This window comes from Ceratotherium simum, chromosome 19 (assembly GCF_057802395.1).
Source record: "Ceratotherium simum simum isolate JZ-2026a chromosome 19, ASM5780239v1, whole genome shotgun sequence".
NCBI lineage: Eukaryota > Metazoa > Chordata > Mammalia > Perissodactyla > Rhinocerotidae > Ceratotherium > Ceratotherium simum.
Window position 1 is genome coordinate 20,942,815 of NC_141918.1, and position 21,846 is coordinate 20,964,660.

At 35.1% G+C, this 21,846-nt stretch overlaps 2 protein-coding genes across 5 annotated transcripts in view; one reads left to right on the forward strand and one right to left on the reverse strand.

Moving 5' to 3' along the window:
• KLHL32 (kelch like family member 32) overlaps positions 1-3,767 on the forward strand; it is a 188,287-nt gene extending 184,520 nt beyond the window's left edge. For all 3 annotated transcript variants that reach the window (XM_004422138.3, XM_087443907.1, XM_087443908.1), the window contains one exon: positions 1,542-3,767. In XM_004422138.3, the coding sequence (XP_004422195.1) occupies positions 1,542-1,703 (162 nt within the window). In that variant the 3' untranslated portion in view covers positions 1,704-3,767. The remainder of the gene's footprint in view (positions 1-1,541) is intronic.
• An 880-nt stretch (positions 3,768-4,647) lies between these two features.
• Positions 4,648-21,846, reverse strand: part of MMS22L (MMS22 like, DNA repair protein) — a 133,156-nt gene continuing 115,957 nt past the window's right edge. For both annotated transcript variants that reach the window (XM_004422141.3, XM_087443906.1), the window contains exons 22-25: positions 20,727-20,890; positions 11,115-11,211; positions 9,582-9,749; positions 4,648-8,950 (exon numbers count right to left, since the gene is read on the reverse strand). In XM_004422141.3, coding sequence (XP_004422198.1) covers positions 8,869-8,950; positions 9,582-9,749; positions 11,115-11,211; positions 20,727-20,890 — 511 coding nt within the window. In that variant the 3' untranslated portion in view covers positions 4,648-8,868. The remainder of the gene's footprint in view (positions 8,951-9,581; positions 9,750-11,114; positions 11,212-20,726; positions 20,891-21,846) is intronic.

Genomic DNA, 21,846 nt, shown 5'->3' on the forward strand with positions numbered 1-21,846 from the left:
TGGGTTGCAACCTTGCGCTCAAATACTGGCTCTACCACTTACTAGCTGTGTGACCTTGAGCAAGTCACTGAACTTGCTCTGTATCTCAATTTTCTTCTCTGTAAATTGAAGACAATACTTAACCTTATATAGTTAAGGTAAATATTGAAAGATCGCTCCTTCCTATAGTTAATGACATACTAATCAAAATCCCACTGGGATTTTCCTTTTTCTCACAGGGTGGGGAATGCTACTTGTCATACTGATCTTAAAGTTTCTCTAGGAAAGTCAATGTGTAAGAGTAACCAAGAAATTTTTCAGTGAAGGGGGGAGACTTCCCCTACCCATTCAAAACAACTGTAACTGCAGTACTGCAGGAAGATACATAAATCAACAAAAGAGAACAAAGAAAAAGTTTGTATATAGCACATAATAGAGATATTTTAAATTAGTAGTGACAGGGTGTATTGTTCAGTAAATGGGACGAGACAGCTAAATGTCCATTTGGGAAAAAACAGCTAGAAGTTTGATCTTTCTTTTATTCTAGGCCTTAGTGATTTCCTCCTGTATGAGGTTGGATCCCCAAATCTCAAGCGCCCCTTTCATCTAATATATTATTGCAGTTCAAGGCTTTAGAATTATTCCCCTAGGTGATAGATGAAGGCCTGAGAGTGGACAAGATCATTAAAGAGGATTACCAAGAAGTCTGTGGTTGGAATATGGGGGCACACTCACATTTAAGATGCAGGTGAAGGAAAAGGGACCAAAGGTGGATAGCAATAGGACAATGTCAATGCAAACTTATTTTTTTTTTAATCACAGAATCCAAAAGAGGAAAGGTTTTAAATGAGGTTAGAGGAAGGTCAAATGAAGAGAGATTAAGGTGATTGAGGGCTTGAAAGAGCCTGATAGGTTTGACAAATAGGATATGATGAGCTTTCCTCAAGAAGGAATTTTCCTAGTAGTATGATCAAACCAGATTTGGTGAGGTGGCAGCCAGCACCTCTCTTTCCATATAAAGAAAGAGATGGAACTCCCACTTGAAGGGGAAATAACTGGGAAAAAATTTCCAGAATCAACTGAACTGATTTTGGATCTGCTACTAAGCTTGCTGTAATTTTCTGTGTGCTAGAAATGAGCTAAATGTCACGAATTTTTAGAACAAAGCTGCAAGGTCAGTGTTGTTTTCTTCATTTTATAGATGAGGATTTTAAGCCATCATATGATAATACCTACTAACTAGTTGGGGCCAGTTATTGAACCAGTCTAAGGGAGTTTTATCAAATGAAGATAATGCTACCTACCTCATCACTGTTCTGAAGATTAAATGATTATAAATATATCTGCATATATATGTACACTCACAAACATAAATGTATGGAATAGCACTTAGTGGAAACTTAATACATATTTCCGGTATTATACTAGTGAGAAAAATAACAGTGCCTAAGGTATAGTCATGATGGCATAACTGAATTTAACTGCAGGCTTCCTTTTATGTGTTCACAACTTTATTTTGAGCAATCGCTTTTGCTGTACAGTCTTCTCTTCTTCTTTTGTAGGTATTGGATGTAAGCAGAGAGGGCAAAGAAGAAGTGTTCTATGGGCCTACACTCCCTTTTGCTTCCAATGGAATAGCAGCATGCTTCCTTCCAGCTCCGTATTTCACATGCCCCAACCTTCAAACTCTTCAAGTGCCTCATCACAGGATTGGCACCATCTGAAAAGCCAATGCTCTGTTAATAACCATCATGAACAGGAGGGAAAAAAACGGCCTGATTTTTGGATACTGGGCATGAAAAGACTCAGTGGCCAATGCTTCCTTATTTGTTTTATAGGTCTTATATTCCGATAAACATTAGCAAAAAATGAACAGTTTTCTAAAATACATTATTGAAAACTCCGGTCACCCTTCTGTGTGTCAACATTCAATACAATATGTATGACTCTTATTGTAGTGTAGCTTAGTGCCAACTTAATGGTCCATAATTGTTCCATGGGTCTTTAGAGCATTCTTCGTATACTTTTTCTTATCAGTGCTGTCTAGGACAACATGACACTGTTAGTAAGGCAGTTTGTTTCATAAGTACTGCCATCAACGATCTTAAAAAAGTCTTCAGTACTTAATCCCTTTACTACTTAAACCTGGGTTTGTAATTTTTCTTTTAAAAATTTAACATTATGCAGCCCTGCTCAGTAGAGACTCAGCATTATGATATAAATTTTTAAACACCATATTTTATTCAAGGTAACAGGAATAATAGAAGTACACTGGAACAGCAGCAGGAATACCCAGATTTTTTGCCTTGGTTACTCTGTGACCTTGGGCCAGAAGCTTAACTTTACAGTGCTTCAGGTTTCCCACTATTTAAGGAAAATAATTGTTGATTCCTATATTAATTCAGAAGAATGTTGTGAGGATTAGGCAAACGCTCTAAAGCACTTCGCCTAAGAAAAAAATGTTACTCACATTACAAGATATTTTACTGTCTTTAGAATCTTGTAACTGAACAGGGCGATTATTTTTGAAGTTTAAAAATTACTAGATAGAACTTGGAACACATGCTCTGAGATAAATTATTCTGAAAAGCACGTTTAATTATATAAATTATTCTGAGAGAGACACGCTAGCTAGGAAAAAGGGAGTTTACCAAAGCCAAAGATTCCTAAACTTGTACAAATCCTTGCCTCAAATAATAACTAGCTCAAACATCTCATTTAAACTCATTTAGTGAAAATGACATTTTAAAGCACCAAAAAAATTAGCTGTACTAATTTTGGTACCATAAAGTGCTCTGACATAAATTTGAACCTAGAATTGGGTAGTTCTAATAAAAGTTTTTCCACTTTGTTAAAGGTTATGTCAATCTTGAGCGCTTGTGGGATTCTTCTCCACCATCAATACATATTTTATTACTACCATTTTTAATAATGCATAAGAATTCTTTTTTAGGCTAGGGTTTTGGATTTGTTTTGTCTATAATAAAAAATAAAACTCAATAATCACATCTGAACATAAATTCAACACATATAACGTGAGTTTCTTCCCTTTTCCTAATCTTAGGATCTAAGTCACCTTTATTAAACGGAAGACTTTACTCTGACTTTTTCTTTGACATAGTTTAATCATTCAGCAATCCTTGTCTTATAGGAAATTGTCATTTTATTCATGTAACCACTTTCAAAAAGTAATCAGAAGTGAATACAAAAGAATCTTTCTTATTCTAAATACAGAATTCACTAACTTTATACATTGTTATGTTATACCTAAAACGTTAATTTTTATATTTATAACTTCTGGTCATTCAGATTAAAGGGCAGGAGCGGGGACGAGGGGAAAGGAGAAAAGGTAAATTTTAACAGAGATTCAGTTTAGACAAACAAAAAACCTTAAGAGTATTTGTGCAGTTCTGAAAAGTAGAAAAATTGATATTGATAACTGATATTTAGAAGGATGACAGAATCTGTTTAAAAGGTATAAATCATCCGAACTAAATTTTAAAAATGCCTTACCAAGTCAGGAAAATGGACTCCAGCATTTCAGAAATCTTTCCAACAAGGACCTAAGCAAAAAGTATTTCAGGTTTATTAAAATTTCTACTTGATACACAAATTTTCCCTCCAGCAGTTTTACCCTTATAAAACCATTAAATTCTATTTGTAATCCCAGACTCTATATCCAGTGAATGAAAGGAAAATGTTCTAAAAATAAACTTGCTTGACTGATAATGGAAAGGTAGCCCGAGATTATTCTTGATATTTTCTGTGTAGATTTCTAACTATTCATTTAAAACAAATCACTATTATTATCAAACTCCTCCTTGGTGAACTTGAATGTATTATTCACTAATATTATAGAATCGAACTCATAGTTTTTACAAGTTTTGCATAGTTTTTGGAAACACCCTTTATAGTTAGAGCCAAAGAACAGCATCCAAAGTATAACATCCCTCTCCTAAAAAGGAAAAACTCAGATCACTTATAATTGGATCCTTTTCCTCAAATTATCAATAATAAGAGCTAATAAGAAAAATTCTAGAAAACTATGTTTGGTCATATAAACCAAATTCTATTGAAACTACTCAAATATATATTCTCCATTTAAGTTAACTATCTTATAGTAACTCATCTTCTATTTTCACTCTTCAAAATTAAAGACTATATTGTATTTGTATTTAAAATATTAGATAAATTTGAATTTCCATAGGAAGACCATGAAATTTCCAACTATTTAAACATTTCAAGATGTTACTTTAAAAGACAAAGCAGTTCCACACACATATTAGCAGAGTGTTCTCACTGTGGGAGGAAAAGCCAGCAAAGACATGAATTTCTAAAATAATATGTATGTAAAATGCAAGAAAATTCTTCAGATCCTTAATAAAATGCCAACTGGTTATGATTAGGGTATTTTTCATACCTTTTCTCTTCATATTTTCCTCACAGTTCAACCACATGTATATTGTATCCTCTTCAGCCACCATAATAGCTGAAAAACTTTGTTGTTTTGACCACAAAAGTATGAAAGTATTTGACCACATAGTATGAAAGCAACAGGAATAAGATAGAAATTATTATTCCTCCAGGTAACATGGTTCATTTTTATTTTGGTTTTCAAATAGTCAAATTTGTCATAAAAACAGAAGTTGAATAATCACCGGCACAGTGTATGTTACACACATACATTTTTTATTATATATCATTATTATATGCACAAATAACTTATAAATTTGCATATAAAATAAGAATGCCCAGATTTTTTCTAAAAGCACAATTCACAAATGCAATAAAATGAATAATTATCAGCACACCAAAAACATTTTTAATAAGCAGAAATTAGTCAGTTCCAATCATTTGGTATTGATTTTGGTAACCTTATCAATAGTTTCTAACAGAATCAAAATACAAATCTCATATCTTATTAAATACGTAAAAGAATATGTTACTTTGCTAGCTTCCCAAACTACTGTTTTAACCAAAGCATATTATTTATATTGGCCTACCATACACTTGATTGACAAGGCAATATTTTTAACCCTAGGAGGAATAGGCAGGAGACCAGTTTTTGGAAAGTGTAAGGTTTATGTAAAAGTCTGTCAATCAAAAAACAGTGGTTTAACACAGATAACACAGCTTTTGGTGAGGTTTCCATGATATCTACCCCTTATCTTTGAAACACGAGTGCCATCTCAACATGTGGGATCTAGGGAAGGTAGGTTTCCTACAGGCTTTTCCCAACTGCAGAGGCTTGTCAAATTTCTATATAACATATAATCTTAATAAAGGGGAAGTAAAAATAAAAACCGTCAAAGGTTCTATGAAAGTACATGAAAATGGGTCCATGTCATTCTTTAAGAACTAAGTAGCTTCAAAAATTTGTGATGAAGCATGGAAGAAAATAATAGTAATAATGGGTCATGAACACACACACATAATCTAACAACCCACAAATAATTATTTTTTTACATAGATGCTCAGGTAGAAGAAGTCAAATATGCTTAAGAAGAAAAGAAAATATGCTATGGATGGGTAAAGATATAAAAGTTTTAAACTATGAAACTCTTCTAATACAAATGAACTCAGTACATAATGATTTTTGTACAGAGACAATACTCCACGTTTTTTTCTCCCCCATGGAAACCTAATTAAATGTTAAATTAAAATTTAAATCATAACCAAATCTGAATGTCTAATAAAGTCCTTTCATCACCCTGTTGTCCTTCAACATCTCATTTACACTCCATCTGGTATTTTACAGAAATTATTTGACTAGAATACTCATGTATCCAATATGTATATTTTAATTTTCTTCCTACTTAAGTGTCTTAAGGTTAGGTTTTTATAGAAAGGGTGGTATTCTAAGCTGGCAAACTGAATGAGGCTGAGTGTAGAATGAACATAGCATTCAGAGAGAGCAGCTAAGACAGTCTGGTCTGCTTGAGGTAAGTTTGGAAAGAAAAGGTGGAGTCAGATGGTAAACAGTCTCCTGACTGAAGGGTTTCAATATCAGCTTAAGAAAAATGGGAAGTCACTGGACGTCCTTGCGCAGAAAAGTAACACAAGAAAAGTAGTATTTTAGGAACACTAATGTCAGAACTGTGTAAGGGATAAACTGCAGGAAAGGAGACCAGAGACAAGGACGAAAGAAGGAGATTACAGTGCCCAATAGAGAAAACAGTTTGGAGGCATAGGATGGCAAAAGGAAATAACAGCAAGAGCCTGTACTGGTGACCGACTGAAAGTGAGGAACAATGAAGAATCCAAGATGCCCCTGAAGTTTCAAGGCTAAGTAACCTGGGAAAATGGTATATTCCCTGGGTAGAAAATAAAGGCAGGAGCTAGACTGGAATAGAAGGTGACAAGGACAGCTTGACATGTTGCCTTGTGATTTCAGAAGGATCCAACTAGAGAGATTAAGAGAGAAATTAGCACTAGAAATAGATTTGAGAGAGCAAATTATGAGCTAGTGTTATCAGTTCACTACTAGAAGAATGTTGAGACAGAGCAGGTGAAGGGCCAGATCTTACCACTGGGGACAAGAAAGAAGGACGTGACAGTTCTCTCAAAGTACAGTATAGGGAGGAAGGAGCAGTAGCACTGAGGAAGGGATGAGAAGATAAAGGGAAATGCAAGTGTCACAGAGAGGCCAAAGAACAGGAGAAATGAGAACGTATATATACTCTCAGATTTCACCAAAAGAAATTGCGTTACAATGGTAGAAGCAGCGGCCTCAGAGATTACAGGGTATTTAGGGGAAAATGAATAGTAAGGAAGTAGGTATAACTCTAAGTCTGGGAATGGAAAAAGACGAGACTAAATGAAGGGTCAGCGCAGATTTTCAAGAAAAGGAACTGAGTCATAAATTTTCTTTTTTCTTCAATTAAAAAAACAGCTTCTTTAAAATTTTACTTAGACATAAAAACATAAATATATATACATACATACACATGTATCATTACAGACTTTTTGTTGTTACTCATTTTTTAAGTACAAACTTTCGTTACTCTCAGCATCTGCAGATGTAGACCCTAATGCATGACTCAGCAGCAGCTCTTCTTACCCCTTAAAAGTTTTATACTCTAAGGAGCAAGATTCTCAAAGATATGTTTCTCCCTTGGAAAATAAAAAAAGAATATATACATAAATGACCACTTTAAAGACATCACCTTAAATAGATAAAACTTGAACTGCTTAAACTTGCAAAGTAATACATTATTAGTTAACAAATCATAATGAAACGAAATTCATTGCTATGAACTCTATTAAGTAACCTTAAACAGGCTTTTATTCATTCCATTTGTGATGTAATGACAGTTGATTTGGGGGGGAAAAGAGACCATCTGTATGTCATGAAAACAACAGATACTTCTTTAGACTTCACAGGTTACAATTAGGAGAGAGCTATTAACTATAGTGTGCTGATTGCAATGCATTTCATTTTTAAAGACACTCCTTGAGCCAGACAAGTGTTGAAATGTTTTCTTGAAGGAATAGTAGAACCATGATAAAGATTAGAGTCCCAAGAAGAAAATGATAAATTATTTCAAAGTTAGCCGACATGACATGTAAGAAAACATTGGAAAAAAGTGTGATCATTTGTCTAGGACCCATCATTAGAGAAAGAAGAACAAAACTGAGAGGTACTCTTTACCTCTACTGTGCCTGAATAATAATCATGTCCGTACGCCTCCAAACAGAACACAGGTCACCAAATATTTTCACAAACATTATCCCATTGATTCTTACAAGAACATTGTGAAATAGAAAAAGGATTCTCCTTCTTCTTCTTTCTCCATGAAGAAACTGAGCCTCAGAAAGGTTAAGTAACTTGCTCAAGGTCACAAAACAGAGCTGGGTTTGAGACCCAGGTGGGTTCCCAACTCTAGGACTGGAGTTCTTTTTACCAAATCATGCTCACCACAAAAAGGAGTCAAGGATAAGAGCCCAACTGGTAAAATAAATCTGGATGAGATAGTTAACAGGTTGAGAGACAACATCCGCTAAAAGAAACTAAACTGGTGCCCTGTGAACATACAAGATGCTAAGTTATAAGAGGCTCTGATTGAAGAGTAAGGAGATAAATCAGCTGACTTCTCAGACCTCTTCTGTTAATTTGTAATTGATTTTCCAGAATATTATTATTTATTCTCTTTTCTTAAAGGCTCTTGTTCACCTTCCTCTTGATAGGTCTTTTAATGACAACCCCAAAAGAAAGGATGAGTACAGAAAAACATCTGGCAGCAGTTGGAACCTAAGCATCAACACTGTTGGCTTAAGTTTAAAAAATGTTTTATATATTATGTGTATAAATCATTTAGTCAAATTCAGTCTCATTCCTCACAGAGTTAAGTGTGCTTTGTAAGGGTTTTATTAACTTGCCTCACACGTGGTATAAAAAGGATAATGAATATACAGTCCCATCTCCTGATTCCCCCTCCAAAAAAACCAGCATAGGGCAGTCAGGTAATTTGAAAAAGTATCATATTAAAACATAACTTGCAAAAAACAAAAACAAGCATAAACAAATCACTCATAAGGCAAGAAGTCACATTACAGTAAAAAGTCCACGGATCAACCAGTACAAACCTGCTTAAATAGTCACACACAGATAACACTTCCAGTTAGAAAAGTTTCTTTAATTTAGTTTAAAATCTCTTCAGAATAGAATGCAGTTTTGCCAAGTTCGAAAGATCCTATAACATAATTAACCTTTATTTCCTTATTTATTTCCTTATTTCCTTTTTTATATACTTTATACTTACAAGTATGTAAGGAAAACATCCTAAAAAGCGTTTTCAACAGAACACTACAAAATTAATCTAAAGTAGAAGTCAGAATGGTGCCCAGTGGCTTTAGATAGTTATAATTAATAGAGAAGACGAACAGATATCAGGTGTCGTCATTGCCCAGTCTCTGCATCTCATCCTGTCCCACTTGTCCCAGGTGAGAGAGAAGTTTGCTATAGGCTTCCCTGTTTAAGAAAAAAGAAAAGAGCGCAGATCTCTTTATTACCTTTTCCATTATTAGTGGTTTGCTTCTTTAATAAACTTTGGGACATATGAATTACAGTATGACTACTGACCCCCCCTAAAACCATTTGTTTAGGAACTATCGGCTTATTCCCACAATGTTTGATTACTCTAAATAGTCCAGCACTATCTTCAGTTGGGTTGTAAGCCTATAAGAAAAAAAGCCTTATTATCTATTTTTGACCCAAAACCATATTATCTAATTGGATCACTCATCTTATTCACCGGTACACATGATACAGTTGATTCAGTAACTCAGGCATTCTTCAAAAGCGCTGATTTGCCCCATGGATTTTATACAAAAACACCTGAGGTTCCTAAGTCCACTTTCCAACGAGGAACACTGCATGTGTTTTGAGTAATAGCAGCAGTGGTGAAATATACAGCTTTCTAAGATGGTGAGTTTGAAAAGAACAATATGTGAACATATGTGAATCAGTATCAAAACATTTTTCAACTCAAAAGAACATACTCCAAATTTGGGGGAATAGGAAAATAAGCCATTTCTAGAAAGTGATTCTAGATTTTATAATCATTACACCCAAAAGGACGAATGCAAATTATCAAACATACCTTTGTGCTATATTTCTGCCAAGGCCCCATTTCCGCTCTGAATCCTTCAGAGATTGAGTGAGGGTAGAAATCAAGTGGATAACAACCTGCTGGTCCAATGCTGCTACTGTTTCTAAAATGCTGTAAATCTGATAATCATATCTCATACCATAATCCTGGATAAAATGCCTGAAAGTATATCAAGTTACTTAAGATTACTTCTAGGGCAATTCCTTGGGTTAGTATCTATATGGCAATCAGCTGTAACCATTTCATGTAGGATTACCTTAAGAATCTAGATGCCATATGAAAACGATTTATAATACTTAAAAATAAAGGACAGAAATGGCTTATTTCAGTGTGAGCCATGACCAGAGTGATGGCACTGCGAGGAAGCGGGAAAAGTTGTAATCCCCGGAGAGAGAATAGGAGAAAAATCTAATCCCAAGGACTTCTTCTCTATACCCTACATGTCGAAATCTGGGTAGTAATGATGCGCAAAAGACTAAGGAAAAAACGAGTCTAGTTTCCTAGATGTTTTTTAGTTCTTCATATCTCTAGATAAACCCAACAATATTTTTTTGAGGAAAGCAAGTTATTCATAACGTATTTTTATATTCCTTAACAGAACAAGAGATTTTAGACACAGAGGAGGTCTTTATAAATAAGAATTATATATTTTAACCTTAAAATTTCCAGTCTCGCCCCCAACAAAATAAAAGCCACTTAGCTTAATAAATCATACATAATAAACATGCAACCTTTGTTGATATAAAATCTTTTCTCCCCTCTTAGGGTTTCACAAATCCACTATTTATTTCAAGTGATCACAATTTAAGAAACTGTAAACACTTGACAAGTGCCAATTATGTGATGAGAAAAGAAACTGAGGATTCAAAGATCCAACACAGAATGAAGAAAATGGATGTGAATTATTTATCATGGTAGTGCTAAGGTAGCGAGATACGCAGAATAAAGGTGACCTGGTGGAAACTGTGAGAAAGCAATATTTTACTGCTCTAAGAGAAAGCACAAGACTCTAAAGAAGGCAAAGCAGGAAAAAAAACCAAAACAGAAAACGCTCCTCAAGTTGCGTTGTTATTCTTACAAATGAATAAAAGATCTCCCACAAAATCTATGCTTCACAAATGAAATACAATGAAGCTTTCTGGGTCTACAGGATCTAAAGCAAGTAAGAAGGCCAGTGACGTATTCTATACTGGATCCTGAGTGACACATTAGGCAGCTCTGGAGGACTGTGCACCTGTCATCATGACTCACGTTTCCCACTTTTTCCTCTTAAATCCATGCAAGAGTGTTCCTTATTCAATTCTCAGATAATTTTAAGTCAGCTCACTTATCTTTCTCCCTGGCACTTTTATTTTTTAATAAAACAACACAATGCAACAAAACTACTGCCAAAAATACAATAATTGAAATACTATAAACAAGTAGTAACACATTATGTTTTGGATAATTAGTTATTTAAAAAACATGTTGGCTGTCAAATGGCTGGCAATAGTCTCCCTGCCAGTTGGCATAGTTTCCAGTTACCTAAACACAGCAGTCAGCTGGGCGGCAGCTTCTCCTCCTGACCCCACTCGGCAGGCTTTTACCATGTACTGCAGGTTCTCTGTGGCCAGCCTTTTAACTAGGAGGAAAAATTACAGCATTACACACTGTGTCTGAATTGACCATCTGGATCCTAATTTTTATGAACACACTTGATTTAGAAAAATATGTCGCTTTCTTAAAGTATGTACATACTTTTTTATTTTTTAAAATGAAATAGTTGGGAGTTTTTGTTTTGTTCTAAAGTATATCTTCCAATCTTCTAATTTTCTTAAGAAAATATAAAAAGCTTAGGAGTCTATATTTTACAACCTTATAACTGAAAAAATACATGTTAAGTCTTTCTCTTAGAAAAGAGCTCATATTCAAAAACACTATACTATCCTAATCCTGCAAGCACTGTTACATACTGACAAAAGACAGCCTTTAATAATTCAGCTGATTTACAGACAAGCAGACTGTTTTTAAAATTCATAAGCATATTCTTCCAACTCACTAACAAATATATATGTAGCAAATTAGAAACCACCAACAATTTACCTTCACTTAAAATCACTCAAATATATATATATCAACTATTTGTGATAACAAATATTTACATAGCAAATTAGAAACCACCAACAATTTACCTTTCATTTAAAATTAGTCAAAAATATACATATATCAACTTTGCAATGCTGTCTTCCTTTTAAGACAGCAAAATGACAAAAAGAACATTTGTATTCTTTAAGTATTTAGCCAAATCCTTTAAAATTGTGCACTTGTACACAAAAATGAAAAAAAGAAATACCAACAAAGAATGTAGAATATGTACCCCTATGTTCATTGCAGCATTAGTCACAATAGCCAAGACTTGGAAACAACCTAAGTGCCCATCAATAGATAAATGGATAAAAAAGATGTGGTATATATATACAATGGAATACTACTCAGCCATAAAAAAAGATGAAATCTTGCCATTTGTGACAGCAGGATGGACCTTGAGGGCAGTATGCTAAGCAAAATAAGTCAGAATGAGAAAGACAAATACCGAATGATTAAACTCATATGTGGAAGATAAAACAACAACAACAAACACACACATAGACATAGAGAATAGATTAGTGGTTACCAGAGGGGAAGGGGGGGTGGGGGAAGGCAAAAGGGGAAAAAGCAGGACATTTGTATGGTGATTGATAGTAATTAGACTTTTGCTAGTGAACACAATGTAGTCCATACAGAAGTTGAAATATAATGATGTACTCCTGAAATTTATATAATGTTATAAACCAATGTTACTTCAATAAAAAAAAATATATAGAAAATTCAACATGTTCCAAATGCTACTAAATTTTTGTTATGTTGTTTTTGGCCCATTAAACATAAGTAGCTGGGGGAAAAAGTGCTTTCACTAAGAATCAGAAAAATTTGAGAAATTGTAATCAATTAAAACAGGAGCACAAAATATATGATACACATGAACATAAATTAATTAATATTAAGTAGTAATGTTTTCCATGGCTTGAGGATAGTAGATAAAGAACATAGCATCTTGTCTTTATTGAGCAAATAACTTCTCATATTAGATACAATTCTAGAACTAGTATAATTTGTTCTATTATTAGTAGTACTATTCTATTGTTAGTATTAATAGTATGCATTTTTTTAAAATAACAGCTTTATTGAGGTATAATTCACATATTAAAAACCAACCTCCTAAAGTGTACAATTCATTGGTTTTAGTATATTCACAGAGTTGTGAAGCCATCACCACTATCTAATTTCACAACAATTTTCAGCACCTTCCAATAAAACCTTATACCCATTAGCATTCATTTCCCATTTTCTTCCTCTTCTAGCCCCTAGCAACCACTAATTTACTTTCTATGTCTATGGATTTGACTCTCTTGGAAATTTCACGTAAAAGGAATCATACAACACGTGGTCTTCTGTGACTGCCTTCTTTTTACTTAGTTCATACAGGTTGTAGAATGTAGTGGCACTTCATTGCTTTTGATGATCAAACAATATTCCATGGTATGGATATACTCCATATTGTTTATCCATTCATTAGTTGATGGATATTTGAGTTTCCATTTTTTGGCTATTAAGAATAATGCTGCTATGGATATTAGTGTACAGGGTTTTAAAAATATATTTGCCATCTTTATTTCTTTAAACTGAGCTTTTTTTAAACTTAGTAATCTTTTAAGTTTTTTTTACAATAACAGCTTTATTGTCATATAATTCACATACTATACAATTTACCCATTTAGCAAGTACAATTCAATGGTTTTTAGTATATTCACAGAGTTGTGCAACCACCACCACAGTCAATTTTAGAATATTTTTTACCTTGAAAAGAAACCCCAAGCCCTTTAGCTATCACTCCCTATCCTCTGATACTCTAACAACCACTAATCTACTTTCTGTCTCTACAGATTTAACTACTCTAGATATTTCATATGAATGGAATTATATAATATGTGGTCTTTTTTAACTGGCTTCTTTCACTTAGAATAATGTTTTCAAGGTTCATCCATGTTGTAGCACATAGCAGTACTTCATTCTTTCTTACGGTCAAATAATACTCCATTGTATGGATATATCACATTATAAAAATCCATTCATCAGTTGATGGGTAGTCTATCTTTTGGCTATTATGAATATTGCTGTAAACACTAATGAACAAGTTTCTGTGTGGACATATGTTTTCATTAATCTTGGGTATTTACCGAGGAGTGGCATTGCTAGGTCACATGGTAACCCTGTTTACCCATTTGAGGAACTACCAGACTGTTTTCCCAAGTTACTACACCATTTTACATTCTCAACAGCAGTAAGTGAGGGTTCTGATTTCTCCATGTTCTCACCAAAACTTATTATCTGACTTTTTCATTAGAGCCAACCTAGTGAGTATGAAGTGGCATCTCACTGTGGTTTTGATGTGCATTTCCCTGATGCCTAATGACGCTGAGCACCTTTTCAGGTGCTTATTAGCCATTTGTTTATATTCTTTGGAGAAATGTCTATTCAAACCCTGTGTCTATTTTTTGTTGTCTTTTTATTATTGAGTTGTAACCCTTATGTATCCTAGATAAAAGTTCCTTATCATATAAATGATTTGCAAATATTTTCCTCGCCATTCTATGGGTTGTCTTTTCACTTTCCTGATAGTGCCCTTTGAGGCATCAAAGTTTTAAATTTTTTTTTTTTTTTAATTTATTTATTTTTCCCCTAAAGCCCCAAGCGATAGTTGTAAGTCATAGTTGCACATTCTTCTAGTTGTTGTATGTGGGACGCGGCCTCAGCATGGCCGGAGAAGCAGTGCGTCTGTGCGCGCCCGGGATCCGAACCCGGGCAGCCTGCATCGGAGCGCACGCACTTAACCGCTAAGCCACGGGGCCGGTCCGAGGCATCAAAGTTTTAAATTTTGATTAGGTCCAGTTTATCTCTCTTTTGTGGCATGTGCTTTTGGTGTCATATCTAAAAATTCACTGCTAAAACCAAGGTCATGAAGACTTATTCCCATGCTTTCTTCTAAGAGTTTTATAGTTTTAGTTCTGACATTCAGGTCTATGATCCATTTTGGGTTAATTTTTTTTTTTTTTTAAAGATGCAGACTTCCCCACCCCCCACCCCCCACAAAGCCCCAGTAGATAGTTGTATGTCATAGCTGCCCATCCTTCTAGTTGCTGTATGTGGGACATGGCTTCAACCATGGCCGGAGAAGTGGTGCATCGGTGCGCGCCCGGGATCCAAACCCGGGCCGCCAGCAGCGGAGCGCGCGCACTTAACCACTAAGCCACGGGGCCAGCCCTGGGTTAATTTTTGTACATGGTATGAAGTAAAAGTACAAGTTCCTTCTTTTGCATGTGGCTATCCATTTGACCTAGCACAATTTGTTGAAAAAACTATTTTCCACCCTGGGGAATTATCTTGGCACCCTTGTCAAAAAACGTCAGTTGACCATAGACACATCCATTTATTTCTGGACTCTCAATTCTATTCCATTGATCTATATGTCTATTTTTATGCCAGTAGCACACGTCTTGATTATTGTTGCTTTGCACTAAGTTTTCAAATTGCAAAGTGTGAGTCTTCCAACTTTGTTCTTCTTTTTCAAGACTGTTCTGCTATTCTGGGTCCCTTGCAATTCCATATGAATTGTAGAATCAGCTTGTCAATTTCTACAAAGAAATCTGCTGGGATTCTGGTAGGAGTTGCACTGAAACTGCAGATCAATTTAGGGAGTACCAACACCTTAACAATATTAACTCTTCCAATCCATAAAAATTGGATATTTTTCCATTTATTTAGATATTCTCTGATTTCTTCCAACAATGTTTGGCAGTCTTCAGATTATAAATTTGTATTTCTCTTTTTTAGATTTATTCCTAGTTTGTTTTTTTGATGCTATTATAATAGAATTGTTTTCTTAATTTCATTTTCAGATTGTTCACTGAAAGTATACAGAAGCAAAACTGATTTTTGTATCTTGATATTGTGTCCTGCAACCTTGCTGAACTTAAGTTCCAATAGTTTTTTAGTGGAGTCTTTAGGATATTCTATAAACAAGATCATATCATCTGCAGATAGGGATGATTTTATTTCTGCCTTTTTAATCTAGATGCCTTTTATTTCTTTTTCTTTCCCTGACTAGAACTTCTAGTACAATGTCGGACAGAAGTGGCAAGAGTGGACATCCTTGTCTTGTTTCTAATCTTAGGGGGAAAGCATCTAATTTTTCACTATTAAGTATGATCTTAACTGTAGGATTTTCATAGATGTCCTTCATCAGATTGAAGCAGTTCTCATCTATTCCCAGTGTGTCATTATGCAATGCCCCTCTTTATTCTAGATAATTCTACTTGTTTTGAAGTCTACTTTGTCTGAAATCAAATAGCTACTACAGCTTTATTTTGAATTGTGTTAGAATTCTATGTATTTCTCCATCCCTTTACTTTTAATCTATGTGTGTTTTTATATTTAAAGTGGGTTTCTTGTAGACAACATATAGTTGGGCCTTGTTTTTTAATCCATTCTGTCAATTTCTGTCATCTAATTGGTTTATATACACCACTCACATTTAAAGAGATTATTGATATAGTTGGATTAATATCTACCATATATGTAACTTGTCTATTCATTGCTCTTGTTCTTTTTTTCTTAATCTTCTACTCTTTTTCGGCCTTCTCTGAAGGTTTTAATTGAGCGTTTTATATGATTCTATTTTCTCTCCTCTCTTAGCACATTAAATATACTTCTTTTTAAAATTTATTTTTAGTGGTTACGCCAGAGTTTGTAGTGTATATTTACAACTAATCCAAGTCCACTTTCAAATAACACTATATTCCTTCATGGGTAGTGCAGGTACTTTTGAACAGAGCATTCCCAATTCCTTTCTCCCATCCTTATAACATTGCTGTCATTCATTTCACTTATCCATAAGGTATAACCACCAAATACATTGTTGCTCTTATTATTTAGAACCAAAAGCTCTCTATGAGATTAAAACTAAAGAGAGAAGTAGATACAGAGAATTACAGCTGACCAGGACTGGCAAGCCTGGAAGCCTGCTGCTGGAGCTGATACTGGTAGAAATATTTAAACTGAATTTGACAAATTGTTGTATGCTCAGTTCTGATGCATCTAAGAGTTGTTTTTCAGTTTGTTCAGATTTTTTCTTGTTGTAAGGGTGAGAGTCATGACTTTGAATCTCTTTACATGTTGAAGTGGAAAACCAAAATCCTCCAACTACCACTGTTGAACTAGTCCTCCCTTTGTTTCTCTGTTTTTGCTTCCTGTATTTTGGTGTTCTGTTGCTAGGTGCACATATGTTGATAACTGTTAAATCTTCCTGATGGATTGACCCTCTTACCATTATAAAATGTCTCTATTTGTAGTAACATTTTTTGGCCTAACATCTATTTTGTCTGATATTTATATAGCCACTCCAGCTTTCTGTGCTTTTGGTTTGCATGATGTATCTTTTCCCATCATTTTACTTTCAACCTTTGAATCTACAGTGTTTCCTGCAGATAGAATATAGTTAGATCTTTTTTCAAAAATCTGATAATCTCTGCCTTTTGATTGGATTGCTCGATCCTTTCACAATTAATGTTACCACTAATACAGCTGGATTTACAATAGTCATTTTACTTTCTGTTTACTAAATGTCTTGTGGTTTTGTTCCTCTCATCTCCTCTACTGCTTTCTTTTCGCATTGTGATTATTTTAAAATATAGCATTTTGATTTATTTGATGATTTTTCATTAGTTTTGAATTATTTCCTTAGTAGTTGCTCTAGGATTACCACGTACATCTTAACTTATCAGAGCTGCAGATTTATATGAATTTACTTCCAGTGAAATATAGAAATTACTCTCATATTCATTACTCCATTCCCTCCTCCCTTTTTTTGGTATTATTGTTATACATATTACATCTACAGATGTTACAAACCCAACAATACATAGCTACTTTTTTATATGATTTTATATCTTTCAAAGAAGCTAAAGGAGAAGAGAAAGAAGAGCAAGTATAAATTTTAGCTTTTGTTATATTAACCTTCTTATTTATCATTTCTCGTTCTCTTCATTTGTTCCTATGTACTTGAGTTATCATCTGGAGTCATTTCTTTAGCTCAATACAGCTTTGCTCCCACTACCTTTGTACTATTACTGGTACATATATTACATTTCTGTGTTATAGGCCCAACAACACAGTACACACATATCATTTTATACAACTGATTTTTAAATAAGTTAAGAGAATAAGGTGAAGAAACACACCTTTATGCCGTCTTTTATAACTACATAATTACTTTTACTGGTGTTTTTTGTTTTTCCTGTCTGGGGTCACTTAACTTTTATTCTGAAGAACTTCCTTTTTTTTTTTTTGGTGAGGAAGATCGGCCCTGAGCTAACATCTGCCAATCCTCCTCTTTTTTTGCTGAGGAAGACTGGCCCTGGGCTAACATCCATGCCCATCTTCCTCTACTTTATATGGGACACTGCCGCAGCATGGTTTGACAAGCGGTGCGTTGGTGCACACCTGGGATCCGAACCAGCAAACCCCGGGCTGCTGCAGCGGAGCACACGCACTTAACCACTTGTGCCACCGGGCTGGCCCCAAGAACTTTCTTTTTTATAGGGCAGTTCTGCTAGCAAAAATTCTCTTAGTTTTTATCTGGGAATGTCTTTATTTCATGTTCATTTTTGAAAAGCAGCCTAGGATTCTTGGTGACAGTTTTTTCCTTTGATCACTCTTAGTGTTATCCCACTGCCTTCTGGCCTCCATTGATTCTGCTGAGAAGTCAGCTGTTGAACTTACAGAGGTTCCCTGTAAAGCGATGAGCCATTTTTCTCTGGCTGCTTTCAAGTGTTTTTGACAGCACTCTTAGGCTTGAACTTTTTCACACTCTGTTGCAAATAAGGTCAGTTCCTTAGCGAGAGATTCAGAGTTTTCTGTTCTACGGCCTGCTTCTCCTCCCTTGCCTCTCCACCAGGCAAAATCTCAGAGGTGTGGATCTAGTGCTGGGGACAGGGACAATGGTGGCCACTACTTTTGAGTGACACATTCACTTTAGGAGCTCAATGCTTGTGGAAGGAGGGGCAGCAGCCTCAGATCCTCTCAGCTTGCTTCTCTTGGCATGGTACCCCCACCTCTAAGTTGTGACAAGGATGACTGGCACCCCAGTATTTTCAGTGGTGTCGTGCTCAATGCACTGCATCCATCGCACGAGTTGGGGCTGAGCAGAAGAATGAAGCCCCCACTTCTCAGCCACACTTGCCTGGAACACAACCTTGGCATCGGGTAGCTTGGGGGCAGGATGAGAAATGCTGATATCCTGCCTCTCACAGGATGATAGCTCTCCTACTGGGAGCTGGGGAGAGAGTGAGCCCTATGTTCTTGGATTTACCAGTCAGGAGTAGAGTTTCTATCTTACCGGGCTTGGGAGGAGAAGAAGGAGGGAGTGGTTCAAATACCACAGACTCTTGCCATTCTTACCAAGTTTTTGCAGATTTTCTTAAATAGATGTTTCTCCATTTGCTGTATACCCATAGGATCATTTCCAGAGAATTTAAATACTTTCTTTTAAATAATTTTCAACAGTTTTGCTGGGGAGCAGGTCAGCAGAGCTCCTTAAGTTGTCATGCCAGAAGTGGAACTCCTCAAACTCTTACGTACAGGTTTTTGGGCATATGTTTAAAATACTCTTGGGTATGTACCCCAGAGTGGACTTGTTGAGTCATTTAGTAACACTAACTTTCTATGCTTATACAAATTGTCCTTTTAAATACTGAGACTATAAGCAGAGTCAGAGAGAATTTTCTCTGAACTAAGCACACATATCTGTGCTTATTATTTCTCCTTCAGCTTACGAAGACAGCAATGTGGAGATGGAGAATTGTGTATTCCATTTACGTTAAACATGTGATGTACTCACTAGCTAGATATGAGCAGCAAAATTTACCTTCCAAACCCTGGTCTCCTTCATGAGAAATATTACTACCATTGAAACAAAGAGGTTAGCTAAAATTTTATACTGGTCTGCTCTATCTCAACAAATTTTGTATTGTACAGTACAACACGCTTTCACTGAAATTAAAAGTATGCCTACGTTTTCAATGAGGGCAAAATTTCTAAAGAAGAGTCTGGGGTCCATCCGGGTATTCTTCAGTGAAGGGATGTAACTATTAAGTAAGGGCATTCTATATTAATATAACACAACATTTTTCACAAAACCAAGCTTGGGAGCAGACAGGAATATTTTAAATATTAAAATAAATATGGATTAAAACAAAATATGCATAAGTTTTTGAGATAAAACAGAACATTTCAAAGAGCTGTTTGAGCTTTCAGCCACCACTCTGGGCGCTGCCCTCAGATTCTTCAGGATACACGCATCCTCACTTATCACAGCAGTTAGAAGCACTCAGGTAGAAGCATCTGAGAAGCCTTGCCCTGAACAATCACATTAGAACAACAAACACACACATACACAGCATCCCATTTACATTAAAAACTCCTTCAGGATAGAACCACGGCTACTATTCTGCATATTCCCAATAAGCTTATTAAAACATGCTACTCACAGTGGGGATCAAATAAATGATATTTTAAAGAGATCACTGGCAGTAAGGCTGATGAGACTGAAAACAAAAGGAGTAGGATCAAACGATCCATACAGGTTTGCCCAAGAAATCAGCTTAGATATTCTAGCAGAAACCTGAATAGAAGAAAGTACACTGACCCCTCACTACTTGATATTTAACAAGTTGCATTTAATACTGGAGTCAGATTGAACAAATATTCTTTAAGAGGTTAACAAATCTAATCAGAGGAAGTAGCCCTTAAATAAATTATTTGCCTTGTAGAAAAAACTAAACTAAACTAAACTAGACTGAAATATGTCAGTTTTTAACCATTTTATCATGAACAACCTCAGCTATTGGCTGGAGTTTTTTCTTTAGCCAAACTAAATTTGATTTACACTAAACAACATACACAAACTGATATACTTTTGTAACTATCACTTGAACTGATAGGAAAGAGTACTTTCTTAATTTGTGAACAGAAAAGGTGTAACAAACACAAACTCAAACTAACCTTGAGGTTCATTGACCAACACCAAGCATTTTAAGATGCCAGGGAGGAGTAGTTCAACCTCAGAAACGTCGATGTTAGTTTCTTTGAAGAGTTGGAGGATGAAGGCCAGAATGGATGCTAAGCGAGGAGGGAGCAAGGACCCTTTAAACTCAAAGTAGGATTTCCTGAAAATAAACACAATTTTGTTTTTTCTTCTGTTTAAAGTTTCACTACAGCAGAATCAAATGTCATCCACTTAAAAGATAATGGCAAATTTCACCCCTCAAATTAATAAAGCACATTTTAAAAAAATTATCCATATTTTACCATGCTATCTTCGAACATAAGATTTTAGAAGCACTGACTGCACATCCTTTTGGTATGTTATAGGGGCCAAAGCAGAATACAGACAGGAACTAAATTTAAAGCAATCTTGTCTTAAAATGAACTTAATCAAAATCCACATGAAAATCTAATTGTTGATTTGTTTTTTTCCTTTCTAGTATAAGCCTGATCTCCTTTATCAGCTCCTCAACAATGCAACATTTTCTCTAATGTCAAATTTGCATAAAGAAATCACTCCTCACATTTATTTATTTAGGGATTTGGGAGGGGTCTTATTTTTCCAAATCAAGGACTGTTCTAGGAATTAGCTTCCCATTCCAGCTTTACTTCTTTCCCTCCCTTAGGAAGTAAAAGAATCAGAGAGGTAATTTAGGATTAATATCGTCTCTCAAAGCAGGACAAATTTTAGCATTAGAACTCAACAGAGATCATAAAGATAATTTATCTGACTCATTTTTGTATCTCTACCTCTTAGAACAGGTCTTGGTTCACAACAAGTTTTCAGTGTACATTTGTTAAGTGAATAAATGAAAGCGGGAATTGCTCAATTTCTAAAAAGTCAGGATAATATGAAAAATTGTCAAATACCGCTAAATCTAAGCTATATACCCATATATACTTGCAAAGCAATAATAATTTGCCAAAATGAAGCACAGAAATCACTGCTTATTCATTATAAACTCCTTAAGGGTATGAACTATGTCTTCCTCATTATTTCTACTCCATACAGTGACTTCCAACAAATATTACACATTAGAAGATTCATTTATTCTTTGAGGGCAAGGGTTTTGTCTTT